This window comes from Henckelia pumila, chromosome 1 (genome assembly GCF_033568475.1).
Source record: "Henckelia pumila isolate YLH828 chromosome 1, ASM3356847v2, whole genome shotgun sequence".
NCBI classification, from domain to species: Eukaryota; Viridiplantae; Streptophyta; class Magnoliopsida; order Lamiales; family Gesneriaceae; genus Henckelia; species Henckelia pumila.
The window spans coordinates 99,628,629-99,643,109 of NC_133120.1; the positions used below are offsets into that span (position 1 = coordinate 99,628,629).

The window sequence follows — 14,481 nt, forward strand, 5'->3', positions numbered from 1 at the left end:
CAGTACAGCGAAAATTAAATAGGTAATATTTATAGCATAAAAAATATCACTTTTCATTAGTCGAGGTGAGTTGGAGATTTGTATCACAAAATCCATCCATAAAACCATTTTATTGGAGTTTGAAGTATCGGCTATTTAGATTAGTCTGATCTGTTTCGGTTCAATTAATTTCTTCCACCGCCAAACAAATCGCATTTGTTAGGGTAAAAAGAGTACGTTTCTTTGGGACGATATTAGAGATATATATACATTATCCGTGAGACGAGTATATTTTGGTGAAACGAGTCAAACATATTTATATTTTGGTGAAAATTATAATTTTCACATAAAAAATAATACGTTTTTTAACGGAATTCTTGGATTAATTGATTTATACTTCGAGATTTAAAAACACTAAACAAGACTTTCTTTAAAAAGGAAAAAAACACTAATCAAGTCATGATAAATTCATTTAGGGATTGTAACAAAATTGATTATTCACGAAATTATCCACGAATTTGAAATACCTCCATTCAATTAATTTCAAATTTCCTGAAATTAAATAATTTGAAATCTATCCAATCAAATTGAAAATAATGAAAAGAACTAAACTGAAATTTTCTGAATAATTAAGAAATGGGCCTTTAAATGACCGTACCGATACGGTAACAGATAATCCCGGGGGCCCAACAACGTTCTCCGACTTCTGCCCCTCGCCATCGCTTTGCTTCTTAATTTTCCTTTCTCCCATCAATTTACTCTCTCTCTCAATTTTGTTGCCGATCAGTGTTCTCTTCACCTTCGTATTGATTTTTTTTCTTTCCTTTTTTGATATTTCTGTAAATCCATAAATGGGAGTTGTAAGTTTTTATCAAGAGGTAAGTGTAAATCTCCGTATTTTCACCTCACTGCTTTTTTTAACGAACCTTTTGTGCCCGAAGTTTGGAAGATGGAGTTGTTATAGATCAGTGATAACAAATTTAGATGCCCCTTTCTTTGATTCCGTTGCTTATTTTTTTTGTTATGGCCGGATGAACGGCCTTTTTTCTTGTGGGTTGAACTGATTCCTACACTTGCATCATCGTTTGGAAAATGCTTATGTCTAAGCGAAGCTGGTTTTAAATAATGCTTGATTATATTGGTATTTGGAATAACAATTTTTGCTTGTTTGCCTACCAAATTCAAGTTTTGTTAGTTGAATAATAAGGTTAGCAAATTGAGTATCCGGGGTGCTGGTGTCTGTTCGAGCATTAATTCTATTTGACATTGTTGTTTTGGCTACTCTTATATGGAGTTTTATTCTCAGTGGAGTTGGGTTTTTGGCAGGGGCGACGTTGAAAGGAAGCAAGAGAGTTTCGTGGGTTGCTTTTCTTTAGATTAATAGGTTAATACAGTACAGTGGTGTTACGAGGTGGTCTCTTTTAATTCCTTTTTAAGTGTTACAAAAGGATTTGTATGAGCAGTACAGTCCATAAACTATGTATGGAAGAGCGGGTCTTGATCGTTTCAAGAAAGCGGAGTCCTTGGAACCCTTCTCTGTCACTCCAAATTCAACCACAAAAGCAGCTGCTACTCAGCCAGCTTCAGCTTCAATAATTCACCCACAAGTTTCGTACACACAAAACCAACACCCAAGCCAACATAAAACACCGGAAAATGCTGCAACTTCAGATGTTTTGCCAACTGCTGTGCCCACTCAACCATTGACCCAGATTGGAGGGGGTCAGTCCTCCTGGAAACCTCCCGATTGGGCAATCGAGCCTCGCCCTGGTGTTTATTATCTTGATGTCATGAAGGATGGGGAAGTTTTGGATGTGATTAATTTGGACAAACGGAGGAACATATTTGGTAGGCAGTTTCATACTTGTGATTTTGTGCTCGACCATCAGTCAGTCTCACGCCAACACGCAGCTGTTGTCGTTCACAAAAACGGAAGGTTTGATAACTATGCCACCATTTTGATTCTCTATTTATGTTCTTTCTTTCGTAGTTGAAATGTATTTTTCTTATCAGATTTACGGTCTCGAATCTCAAATGGACTTGCAAATGCTCTAGTTAGACAGTCTATATTTGCTTGGTAGGTAAACTTACTTGTTTGAATGACAGATATGCTTTCTGTGTTAAAATGCTGAAGTTGAAAGAAAGTGGCTCTGGATGGGAAGGTGTTTGGCTGTTTGCGAGGCTTAGTTTCTTTGTTTTAGCTATTCATCATGGGTTCATGTTATTATGCAATATGTTGCTGCTCTGGTGGAACATAGTTTTGGGCTTAAAATGTTCATGCTAATGGTGTTCTTTTCATGTGATTTATCACAATGCACGTATATAGTTAGCCACTGCAACGCTGTATAACATCACTACTCCCCGAAACATGTGGACAAATGTATGATCGAATTCATACGTCTGAATAGAAAACATATATCAGTTAAGCCTCATTGACCATTCTGAAGCATGTTCCATATCATATGCACTGACCGGGTATCTTTCTTACAGTGTATACGTAATTGATTTAGGATCTGCCCATGGTACATTTGTCGCAAATGAGAGATTGGTAAAAGATTCTCCTGTTGAGCTCGAGGTTGGGCAGTCCCTCCGGTTCGCTGCATCAACTAGAACTTACATTTTCAGGAAGAATAACGCGGCTCTTTTCCCACCACCCCCACAACCCACAGAGATTGATTTGCCTCCGCCTCCAGATGCCTCCGATGAAGATGCAGTTTTGTCTTATAATACATACATCAATCGGTCTCTAAACGGGGTGAGAAAACTTGATATAATTTCAAAATCTCCAGGAGCAATAAGCTCTTCAGGTACAAAGGATGGAAACCAGATAACGGAGAGACCGCATAAGAGAATCAAAAGAACAAGAGTTACATTCAAGGATCAGGTTGGGGCCGAGCTGGTTGAAATAGTTGGATATTCAGATGGAGCTGATGTGGAGACAGAACCTGGTCCTGTTGGTGTAAAAGAAGGCAGTCTTGTTGGGAAATATGAATCCCTTGTACAGACAACCGTCATACCGAAAGGAAAAGAACAACAGACCTCCGTGAAGGAGTCAAATTCCCACAAACAAGGTGTGACAGAGAAACTTCAACAAGTTTTAAACAAGGTCAAGGCTGCTCCTGCGAAGAATGGTGGAATCTATGAGGATCTTTACGGGGAATCATTCGGTTTCAAAGTTGGTTCTTCTTGGGCGCGCACATCTTCGGGATCTGGTGGTGGAGAAGTGTCTCCTAGTAAATCTGAAAGTGACATTGGCAATAATGACGATGAGAATGATGACGACCTGTTCGGTTAGGCAGAATTTGACGATTCTACTCAAAGAACAAAAGTTATTATTCCACCGCAGGCATATGATCTCCTTGCGCGCTGGAAAGTTTTGTTGTACCTTATTTTACCCGTTCTCTTTTCTGTGATGTGCCCCTGGATGTGCAACCTTCAGTTTGGTTGTTACTTTCCGTGCTTGGTATATACGTGTAAGACTGTTGAGAATTCATTTCACTTTCTTGAATCTCTATATCGTTACTGCTATGTATACACGGGGATTCTACTCGCTCACGGAGGCAGCATTTTGTGTTTTAAATCTTCATTGAAGAACATCAAGTGCAAAATATTCTGACGTACTTGATCTCTTATGGTTGTCCAGCAATAATAATAAAAAATGTAAATTTAAGTTTTTTTTATCTCGCATACTTGTTATTTTTTAATTAATATAATAATATATATTTCTCATTCTTCAAATTTATATACAAAAAAAAAAAAAAAAAGCATAACCAGGCATGAATTGGGCTAATATTGCAAAAGTGTAGAGTTTTTGACGGCTTTTAAAAAATACTTTTCAGTTTTTTCTTAACAAAATTTTCAAAAATTCCAATAACAAAATTTTCAAAAATTTCAAACACTACCTAACTCTCAGGAGGAAGCTCAAAGTGAGGACCCTGAGGCCAATGTGGAGCAAACTAGAGAGACCTGCTGCATTGCACAAGCAAACGCAAGAAAAAAAGGAGGCAAAAGATAGCAGGAACACAATAAAACAAAACGAATCTGCTCACAATACATACTACATTATCACCGAAATACAAAATGTTTTTGAGCTCAGCATTAGCTGACAATGCTGCCATCCAAAGTCAAAATTTTAACAAGTTGATGGCGTAAAAGAGAAGAAGAAAAATTACAGCATGTATCTAACATTTGTACAGAAACTGCAAAGTTTATATATGGAAGGATACTCATGGCCATATAAATATACAAGAAAAACAAGCTCGGCACACAAGAATCCACCACCACCACCACGTAAAACAGGAGAGTCCAAATCCTCCAGATTTTCATGTTCTCAGTTTCTTGTTTAACGGTACATCATTTAGAGCATCGTACATTCATTGGCTTGTTGTCAGGTGTGAAGGATCATAATCATATGGATCACCAGTCTTCACAAAACGTCCCTTCACACGCTTCCTAGTATCTGCCCTCGCCTTGCGTGAGGCATATCTTATCTTTCTATCAAACCTGTTGACAAGTTTTCAGTAACATTATACTTGGTTCTCGCTCCCAGACTCGAGAGTTTTCATAAATTTTACATACCTGCGCGATTTCTTCTTCTCTTTATATCGCAAGACTGCACTATCCCGTGTAGCGGCCAGGAACTGATTTTCAGCACAAGGGATATCGAATGAATTTCCCCCCGTTGATAGCATTAGTGACACTCCACATTCTTGGTGATCTCCGGTGCTACTCTCATTGGTATAACCCGAAAAAGAAACTGAGAGAGTAGATGGTGCGGGTGCTCTAGGGAAGCAAATATTTCGGTCAGATTTGCAGCTTGTGATGGAATTAGACGAGAACATGCAAGCCTGCAGCATTGTTTTACTCTTTCGGTCTGAGCCCTATAATATTTCAACAAATGAATGGTAACTCATAACAGTGTCCCAAAAAGAATATGACAGAAAACATCAAGAGGGAGAAAGGCTAAATGGAAAAATATGGCATGATATGGGCAAACCTTTGTAACAGGTATACTCTGTGCATCAAATTCAGCATCAAGAACGTTTCCAATTTCAAACAAGCTATCAATTCCTCCATTTTCAAAAAACTGTTGTGGTTCATCAAAAGATATACCAAAAAGCACACCAAAGTCATCCAAACTCAAGTCGATATCTGAGTTGTTGAAGTCTTCATGGAGAATCTCATCATGCAACGATCCAAGATGTTTTATTCTCGATGTACTTACCTACATCATCGGCTCAGCCCATTACATTCAAAATCTAATATCATTTGAATATAAACTTAAGCTATGCAAAAATCTTGAATACTTGAGCTTAAACCATGGATAAATCTTCAATTTCCGAACCTCATGTAATATAACTTATTCCACTCACATGTCATATTCTTGGGCGTAAATTGACAGAAACGATTTTGGCAAATTTCATGCATAAGAACACGCGAAAATCAAGCTTATCATATTCCCCCCTTTCTTGAGGGAGTTGTTGTCCCAACTCCAGGGGACAGGGGTGCTCTCGGATGAGGGTTGTGATTTTTAGAGATGCAGGATATCTTATAGACTGGTCTCTGATTTTTTTGCGAGCATTCTGAACTCTTTAGCTAGATTTTCTGAATGTTCATATTCCATAACCCCCCACTGCGAGCAATATACATATTACCAACCGATTATCAAGAACCAGTTGGTTCCTATGTAATTACCATAATTCAGACGGGCTAATTTTAATTTCCAGACTTTGAAACATTAAGCAGGGCTTATAATAATCAGAGTGTGTGCTGATTCAAACACTAGACACTTGAACAGCATTAGTACCTAGGCAGCAATTATCATGAATAAGGAGCTATTAGATTGAGTTTGTAGTCACGCTATGCTACCCTTTTGCACCTCTATCAAATTTTAGCCCAAAAAGGTTCTAAAAGACTGGCAGTTGCACTAAAACTGGCCAGTATTTATACTGGAAATGGAGCAAGGATACGTACCTTCTTGTCATTTAAAATAGAACCAAGGATTAGTTGCATACCTTCTTGGAATTCATCTCCCATCGACCAACAAACAGCCAAAATAGCAGGAATGCAGGGGAATTGGACCTATTATTTTATGCATTTTTAGACTGGAAGATATTTTTTTGCAAAATAGAAGAGAAGATAGTAATACTACTGCTCCTAATAAATAATCTAGCATCCGGCTGTACAGCAAACCAAAAGGACAGATGAAACTTGAACATTTGTGTTGTCCCATTGAGATAGAAGAAAACAAGTATTGCCAAAATATTTTGGGGGTGATAAAAATACTTTTCAACTGAAAAGTGAAAAGAATTCAAGATTTAGATGCAACCTTCAAATGAAGGGACCTTTTCCCCTACAATGCTGCTGGTGAACTTGACATTAAGAATACCTTTTCGTGCATGGAATGCTGAACGTAAGAATAGAAAAGGAGATATGATTTCGAAAATCTCAGGTTACCTTCTCATCAACAAGATCTGAAGACCCACTTCCACGAAATCGGTCAATATCAGAAGCCATGGGATCCATAGCAGCCTCTTCTTTATGGTCAATCAGCGATAATGGACGTTGAGAGAGCTTTTTACCTTCTTTTTCAAGATTCGAAGGGCCTTCTTGGGGGTTGGAACTTGAACAATCGATCGAAAAGAAGGACCAAATCCTGGATAGCTCAGCAGCAGAAGGACATCCCGAATAACAATTGATCGTCTGCCTTTTGTGCCCTTCACGGGATTCGGGGGCAGTATGGCTAGACCAATTACAGTTTTGACAAAGTGAAATCATCTCCTCAACACACCTTACGACTGCAGGATGAAAATTGCAGCGTTCGCAAACAAGGGTTCTTGAATGGCGTCTAGAAAGTTCATTGGCGGAATGAACGTTTCGATCACAGGATAAACATAAGAAGGCAGCATCAGACCTACAATAAACCATAGATCTCTGCTCCCCGCAGAAATCACAAAATTGACCCATACTCTTCCAACTCAAAAGTTCTCCACTTAGCTTGCTTAAATGACAATAATTAATAAACAATTGCACCAAACACTGTCCAAAACCAAAAGTTGAGCATCTTCATCATCTGCGTGAATATCATAAGTCAAGAAAATTTCTCAATACAACAGCTCAATCGCAAATAAACAGTTGAAAATGATTTCCACGCAAGGCAACAATCAAAGGGCTGGCTTGCAAATGAAAAAGCTATAAACTTTCAATCCAAGGAGTGATCTACCACACCAAGAAACCATAAAAATCAAGCGAATTTCTTTTCTTGTGATCACTAACCATCAAGAAACCATAAAATCAAGAGAATCCAGAGCCAATAGAGTCTGTGAGGGTGTTTCTTACCTCCAAGAATGTAAATAAATCCGAACCATGAAGCCCGCAGACAGATTATATCTCAATATACACACAAAGTGAACAGTCGAGAATCACGCATAACACAGAACACACATTTTCTTTAGAAACATGGTGCAGCAGAGTACACGGATGCATTCGTGCCTGTGTGATTTGGGATAAAATGCAAAAAAGTGTAGAGTGGGATGTTGGGAGCCATATGATGCTGATTAGGAGTATAAAGTCCTCCTTTTCTCGCTCCTTTTTGACTTGGGAATGTGGAAAATGTCCCTTTTCGAATTTGCTGGCATCAGTTGTTTTTTATTTGATCTTATCGCCCCACGTACCCACTCACTCTATATCCTTTGGAACAGTGTCAAAGTTCCAACTTCCAAATATAAGTTTTTTTTTAATTCATTCTTGATTTTGAGTTTTTGAAAACTTCTTCCACCCTTCCCAACTTATCCACTCGCATGGATATAATTATTCCTTTTCTTTTGTTTTTAAGTGAAAAAGAAATTTTTTTAGATTTAATTACGGATAACAATATTTCGATTTTCAACACACTACCTGTCTATTACGATATTAAAGTTGAGCAATGAATAAGTATGCGATATGACATTCTCATGTTATCCTATCAATTTTTATAATTATCATATTACTTTTATTATTTTTAAAAAATCACAAAAATATCTTTGTCTTCTACAACTTAATTACACAAATTGGCAACTCAAAAGAAGGGAAAAAAAATTACAAATACCAAATTAGAAACAAAATTACAATTATAAAGGAACATATCGCTTGCTTCCGATTGCTGGTTATTATTAATCTTTTTTTTTTTTGAAATCGTCATTATTAATCTTAATCTTCAACATTCAAACCATAAATGATATCATTTACATTTTAATTAAAATTTTCCTATACTTACTCATTTTTAATTGATTGTTTTGGTAAAACTATATTTAAAATTATAATTATATCCTTATCATATAACGTTATTAATGATTTTTTTATTTTCCTAAAATATTTATAACAAATATTTCAAATATACAACCACGCAACATGTGAAAAAAAACACAAGCGTGGTTTACCTGACTAGCGTGGTTTGCAGGACTTGCCTAGTGTGGTTTACCTGACTAGCGTAGTTTGCATGTTATTGAATTAGTCTAGGGTTTACTCAGAGCGCACCGAAAGGTAGCTGTAACACCCGGTATTTTTAATTACATAAATCCGCCTGCATAATTAAGATATTTAATTATTTAAATTTATGATTTATGGGTTAAATAATTATGTGAATTATTTGTGCATGATTTAATTTATTTTTTTTTTAAGCATTTAACCCATAATTAGTAATTTTTATGATTTTTAGTATTTTAATTATTTGATCGCGTAGACGGGACCGTGGACGGACGAGATGACAACTTTCCACCCAAATCATTTTATGAGCCTTTTTAGAGCCTTAAAATATTATTTTGAGTTTTATTATCTCAAAATTTTAAGTATTTAATTTTATTTAATTTTAGGAGTCCATTTTTATTCAAATTAAGCCAAAATATTGACTTTTTATTATCTTTAAAATTCCCTAAAATTATTATTTCGAGATTTTATAATATTTATGTTAGTATTATTATTTTTAAAGTTGGGATTATTTTAATTATGTTATTATCTTCCTATTTTAATTATTAAACCATTATCTACCTAAAATAATCCCCAAACCCTACGCCTAGCATCAGCCGCCTACCTCCCCTCCATTCTCCATATTCTTCATCAGATAGCATTCTCCAAGGACTCCATAGCCTCAATTCGTGTGGTTTTCAAGCCGAGTCATCGTCCCGTCGTCCCGGAACCGCCCCACGCTCGTGTTTTCTCGTCATCTTCGGTGAAAGGCATGATTCCTTCTCTTAATTTCGTGCCATATCAGTATAATATGTGGGTATTGTGTATGTATCAAAAAACTTTCAAAAATTTTCAGAAAAGTTTCGGCCATCATGAAATTTATGGCTTGTAGTGTGAGTTTGATTGTCATGCTCATGTTTCTTAGCCATGGGTGTGTCTAGGCTGCTGGACAGGGTCCCTAGGATGTCTAGGGAGAGTCTAGGCTCGATTGGCTCGGACGGTTCGAGCCAAAAGAGCCCAGAAATTGAGCTGGTTCGTTTCTGCCTCTCCAAGTGCGCAGAACAGGGTTTCAAGGAAGGGAGCTTCGTTCTCCTTCCTCAGACCACGGTTTAGGGTAAGGCCGGTTGGGTTAGAACCCCATTTGAGTTTTCTAAGTTTTTGCAGAAGGTTGCATGGGCTTTCGTGGTCGGAGCTTCGAGGACGAAGGGTTTTCCCGCAGCTGCTCGGGTCTGCGCGACAGTGCAGAAGGGCCGGGTTGCAGGGCTTCGTTCTCACTCCATAGTCGACGGTTTGGGCTGGTTCTTGGCTTGTTGGAAAGGTCTGGATGTGAGCTAAGTCCTAGGGGTGGTGCTCCGGCCGGTGGGTGGCCGGAGCATGGCGGCCGCCGGCGTTCTTTGCAACTGCTCATGGCCGCAGCAGTGCAGGGAAGAGGGTGATTGAGTTGGGGCTTTGGGAGTGGTTCCGGGTCGGGTCTTGGGTCCGGGTCGGGGCGGTTAGGTAGTGGGTCGGGTTAGTGAGTTCGGGTCCGAGTTTGGTGGGCCGGGCTCGAGTTTTTTTATTTTTAAAGTATTTTACGAATTTATGTGTTTTTGGGTCAAATAAATTGAAATAAAATTATTTGGACTCCCAAATAATTTTATTTGGACTTTTAAAATTTTAATTAAGTTAGTCCATTTATTTTATGGACTTTTGGGCCCATAAAAGTTAATGGGCCAGTCTTTGGTTTTTGGGCCCAATGGGCCAGTTTAAGTGTTATTGGGCTTAGTGTAATTTTAATGGGCTTTATTAATTTAATTGGGCTTAGAATAATTATTTGGGCTTAAAGTTTGAAATAATGGGCTTAAGTATGTTATTGGGCCAGTTTTAAGTTAATGGGCTTGAGTGTTAGGGCCAGCAGTCCAGGACCATCCATGAGAAAATTTGCATGTGTCCTGAATATATATTTAATTATTTATATGCATTTAAGTTATTTTAATATTTATATGTTAGTAAGAAATTAAATTAAATATATATGATGGACACACATTTTATTCAAGTACATGCATTCATGAAATAATATTTTATGCATGATTTAATGTTTAAGTTGAGCAATAAAAATATTTTATGTTGGAAGTTGAAGTAGTGTGACAATTTAAGGGGGATTCGTCCCCATATGATTGAAGGGCAGTTTACTGTCAATTTAAGAGGTGATTCGTCACCGGCCACGTACGTAGGTTTCCACGCTGATCAGTATTTAATGTATGATTTAAGGTTACACTACGGATACAACCATGCTATGTTAGAAAATAAATTGCTCAATAATGTTATGTATTATGTTATGTATTATGTTTATTTAATTAAGTTATGTTATGTAATTTTTAAGCATGCTCATTCATGTATATGTATGTATTAGTATTAAATTGGTTTAAATTATTTTAAACCCTTGTTATGTTAGCATGTTGGGCCTCTAGGCTCACTACACTGGTATGGTGCAGGTGAGTACGTTGAGGATGACATTGTACCCACCGGAGGCGAGGACGTATGAGCATGCATGCAGTGGCCCCGTGACCGTGAAATATTCTGAGTCGCTATGCATGTGATTGTTCTTGTCAGCATGATACATTTTTATTATTTGTCAGTGGTTGTGAGTTTAGAATATTTTATTAACTATTTTCAGTGCATGCAAATTTTATACATTTTATTTATGCAGTATTTTTTTTAATTAAATGTTTGACTCAGATATTTATTTTATTTTTAAGAATGCATTTTTATTTAAGTATTTATTTGTTTATTTATTTAGTTATTTTAAATCTTTTTATTCTGTTCATATACGTATGGGCGTATATGTACAATACTTTATTTAGTAAGTAAGTATAAAAAAAAAAAAAAATTTTTTCCGCATATTTATTTATTAATTATAGAGTTAGGGTCGTTTCAGTTGGTATCAGAGCACGGTCCTCGGAGGGGTCCTCACTGCTATGCGAGCTCAGAAATCCACGCTACCGGTCTGTAAGTTTTAAATGTTTATAGCATGATTTAATTTCTAGAATTTAAGTTAGTATTAATTTCAAAACACTTAGTTATGCATGGCGATTTACGTAAATAAATATGTGGTGGTGCAGAATGCCTCCCAGACAGGTGAATCGACGTGGGAGACCTCCACATCCACCTCCACCTCCACCGCCACCTCAGCAGCACCCCATGACGGCACTGGAGCAGGCCAGTGCCACGATGATGGCGGGTATTACTGCCTTGCTGGAGCAGCAGGCAGCCCGTCCCAGACTGTCCCACGAGGAGGACGTCGCCGAGAGGTTCCAGAAGAAGGGGCCTAAGGAGTTCTTGGGGACCACCGATCCGTTGGTGGCTGAGGGATGGATTCGCTCACTTGAGTCCATCTTTGACTATATGGGGATCACAGACGCCGACAGGGTGAGTTGTGCTACATACATGATGCGAGGCGATGCAGCCTCATGGTGGGAGGGTGCAGTACGAGGAGTCCATCTACCTACTCTGACATGGGCTGAGTTTAGGCGTATCTTCTACGCCAAATATTTCACTGAGGATGTGCGCAGTCGCATGATCCGGGAGTTCATGAGTCTCCGTCAGGGGGACAGATCTGTGGTGGAGTACATAAGCCAGTTTGAGAGGGGCTGTCGTTTTGTGCCCATGATTGCCGATAGTCCGCAGGAGAAGCTGCGACAGTTTGTTGAGGGCCTGAAGGCTGAGATCAGGCATGACGTGCGCATGGCAGACGTGTTTACATATGAGTCTGCAGTCAGCAGGGCCTTGCGTTCTGAGGAGGGTCGGAGAGCGATCCAGAGAGAGCAGCAGGGCAAGAGGCAGTTTGTACAGACAGGATATCAGCGACCATCTTCGCAGCCACCTGCGAAGAAGCAGTATACAGGGCCGGCTAAGGGCCCGAATCAGCAGCAGAGGCCGCAGCAGCAGCAGAGGGGCGGGGCCCCTAATGCCATAGCTCATCCCACTTGCCCGAAGTGCCAGAAGATGCATTCGGGACCTTGCCTATTGGGAGCAGGAGTTTGCTTCCACTGCAGAGAGCCGGGGCATCAGATTGCTAACTGCCCCAGGAAGAAGAACACCGCTGGTAGGGTGTTCGTGATGCAGGCTGAGGAGGTCGATCCTGACACCTCCTTGATCACCGGTACATCCTATCCCTAGTATTTTCATAAATTCTCCTTTGGTTAAAGATTTAGTATTTAATTTGAAATTCTTGTTATTTGGGTCATTTAACTGCATGTTAGAATAGGAAGCATGTTTTACTTGTGATTAGAATTAAGAACTTGTAGTGACTCGTTTGGGAAAAAAATTAGAAGTGGTATGAAACTGTTGGGAATTTTCTGCGTGCAGGGAGAATTCTAGTTGGGGGCAACTCCACGTTTGCGTTGCTAGATTCAGGGGCTACGCATTCGTTTATCTCCCTGGAGTTTATCAGACGGGTAGGCATCACACCTGAGAGTAGTGACAGCGGGTATGATGTTACTATGCCGTCAGGGCAGATTATGTCTACCTCGAAGGTTATTCGAGGACTGGAGTTAGAGCTGCAGGGACACTCCATTCGAGCAGATGTAGTAGTCTTGCCTTTGAGTGGTTTTGATCTTATTTTGGGTATGGACTGGTTGACAGTCAATGGAGCTTCGATTGATTTTCGTCGGAGATCAGTGTCAGTGAGACCTACAGGGGGCGACCCGTTCACTTTTTATGCATCTCAGAGCAGTGATATTCCTCAGGTGATATCCTATATTCAGGCGAGGAAGTTGTTGAGACGGGGTTGCCAGGGGTTTCTAGCGAGTATTGTCACGACTTCAGAGCCATCTAGCAGATCATTATCAGAGTTAGAGGTGGTTCGTGACTTTCCGGATGTCTTTCCGGAGGATGTGGCAGGAATTCCACCAGTGAGAGAGGTGGAGTTCAGTATTGACTTAGTGCCAGACACCGTGCCTATCTCTAAGGCACCGTACAGGCTTGCTCCTACCGAGATGAAAGAGTTGAAGGAGCAGATACAGGAGTTGTTAGAGAAAGGCTTCGTTCGACCTAGCTTTTCTCCTTGGGGAGCTCCGGTGTTGTTTGTGAAGAAGAAGGATGGCAGTATGAGACTGTGCATCGATTACCGAGAGCTTAACAGAGTCACAGTGAAGAACAAGTATCCACTGCCGAGGATAGAGGACTTGTTTGACCAGTTGCAGGGAGCTTCAGTGTTCTCCAAGATCGATCTGCGATCTGGTTACCATCAGTTGCGTGTTAGGGATGCAGATGTGTCCAAGACTGCTTTCCGGACACGATATGGGCATTACGAGTTCTTGGTGATGCCATTTGGGTTGACCAATGCTCCAGCGGTTTTCATGGATCTCATGAACCGAGTCTTTCAGCCATATCTGGATCAGTTCATCATAGTCTTTATTGATGATATTTTGATCTATTCTAGGAGCATCGAGGAGCATAGACAGCACCTTCAGACCGCATTGCAGACTTTGAGGGAGCATCGGTTGTATGCCAAGTTCAGCAAGTGCGAGTTTTGGCTTGAGCAGGTGGCATTTCTTGGCCACATTATTTCGAGAGATGGAGTTGCAGTCGATCAGTCTAAGGTGGAGGCAGTGCAGAATTGGGGCATTCCGAAGAATGCTTCAGAGATTCGCAGTTTCTTGGGTTTGGCCGGATACTACAGGAAGTTCATCAAGGGTTTTTCCTCTATTGCAGTACCCTTGACTTCCTTGACCAAGAAGAATGCGAAGTTTATATGGAGTTCAGACTGTCAGAGGAGCTTCGATCAGCTGAAGGAAGCACTCACTACAGCACCAGTGTTAGCGATGACAGTACCACATGAGGAGTTAGTGGTTTACACCGACGCGTCTAAACTTGGTTTAGGCGCAGTGCTTATGCAGTGTGGTAAGGTTATTGCGTATGCGTCGAGACAGTTGAAGATTCATGAGCAGAACTACCCGACGCATGACTTGGAGTTGGCAGCAGTGGTTTTCGCTTTGAAAATCTGGAGGCACTATCTTTACGGCGAGAAGTGCAAGATTTTCACCGATCACAAGAGCCTCAAGTACTTCTTCACCCAGA

The 14,481-nt window shown here is 39.7% G+C and overlaps 2 protein-coding genes across 2 annotated transcripts; one reads left to right on the forward strand and one right to left on the reverse strand.

Annotated features, from left to right (window-relative positions):
* The first annotated feature begins 672 nt into the window (after positions 1-672).
* LOC140874709 (protein phosphatase 1 regulatory inhibitor subunit PPP1R8 homolog) lies at positions 673-3,529 on the forward strand. Its single transcript, XM_073278065.1, has 3 exons — positions 673-857; positions 1,306-1,915; positions 2,470-3,529. The coding sequence occupies exons 2-3, from the start codon at positions 1,458-1,460 to the stop codon at positions 3,272-3,274; spliced, it is 1,263 nt and encodes a 420-aa protein (XP_073134166.1). The 5' UTR covers positions 673-857; positions 1,306-1,457; the 3' UTR covers positions 3,275-3,529.
* Positions 3,530-4,021: 492 nt separating this feature from the next.
* On the reverse strand, positions 4,022-7,636 carry LOC140876071 (zinc finger protein CONSTANS-LIKE 10-like). Its single transcript, XM_073279928.1, has 5 exons — positions 7,318-7,636; positions 6,436-7,051; positions 4,976-5,203; positions 4,558-4,859; positions 4,022-4,482 (listed from the first exon to the last, which is right to left on the reverse strand). The coding sequence occupies exons 2-5, from the start codon at positions 6,943-6,945 to the stop codon at positions 4,353-4,355; spliced, it is 1,170 nt and encodes a 389-aa protein (XP_073136029.1). The 5' UTR covers positions 6,946-7,051; positions 7,318-7,636; the 3' UTR covers positions 4,022-4,352.
* Positions 7,637-14,481: the final 6,845 nt, after the last annotated feature.

Coding starts and splice junctions, on each gene's coding strand:
- LOC140876071 (XM_073279928.1), bottom strand. CDS start 6,945: ATGGGTCAATTTTGTGATTTCTGCGGGGAGCAGAGATCTATGGTTTAT. Junction 5,204..6,435: donor CAGATCTTGTTGATGAGAAG/GTAACCTGAGAT, acceptor CCGATGATGTAG/GTAAGTACATCGAGAATAAA. Junction 4,483..4,557: donor GAGAAGAAGAAATCGCGCAG/GTATGTAAAATT, acceptor ACTTGTCAACAG/GTTTGATAGAAAGATAAGAT.
- LOC140874709 (XM_073278065.1), top strand. CDS start 1,458: ATGTATGGAAGAGCGGGTCTTGATCGTTTCAAGAAAGCGGAGTCCTTG. Junction 1,916..2,469: donor GTCGTTCACAAAAACGGAAG/GTTTGATAACTA, acceptor TCTTTCTTACAG/TGTATACGTAATTGATTTAG.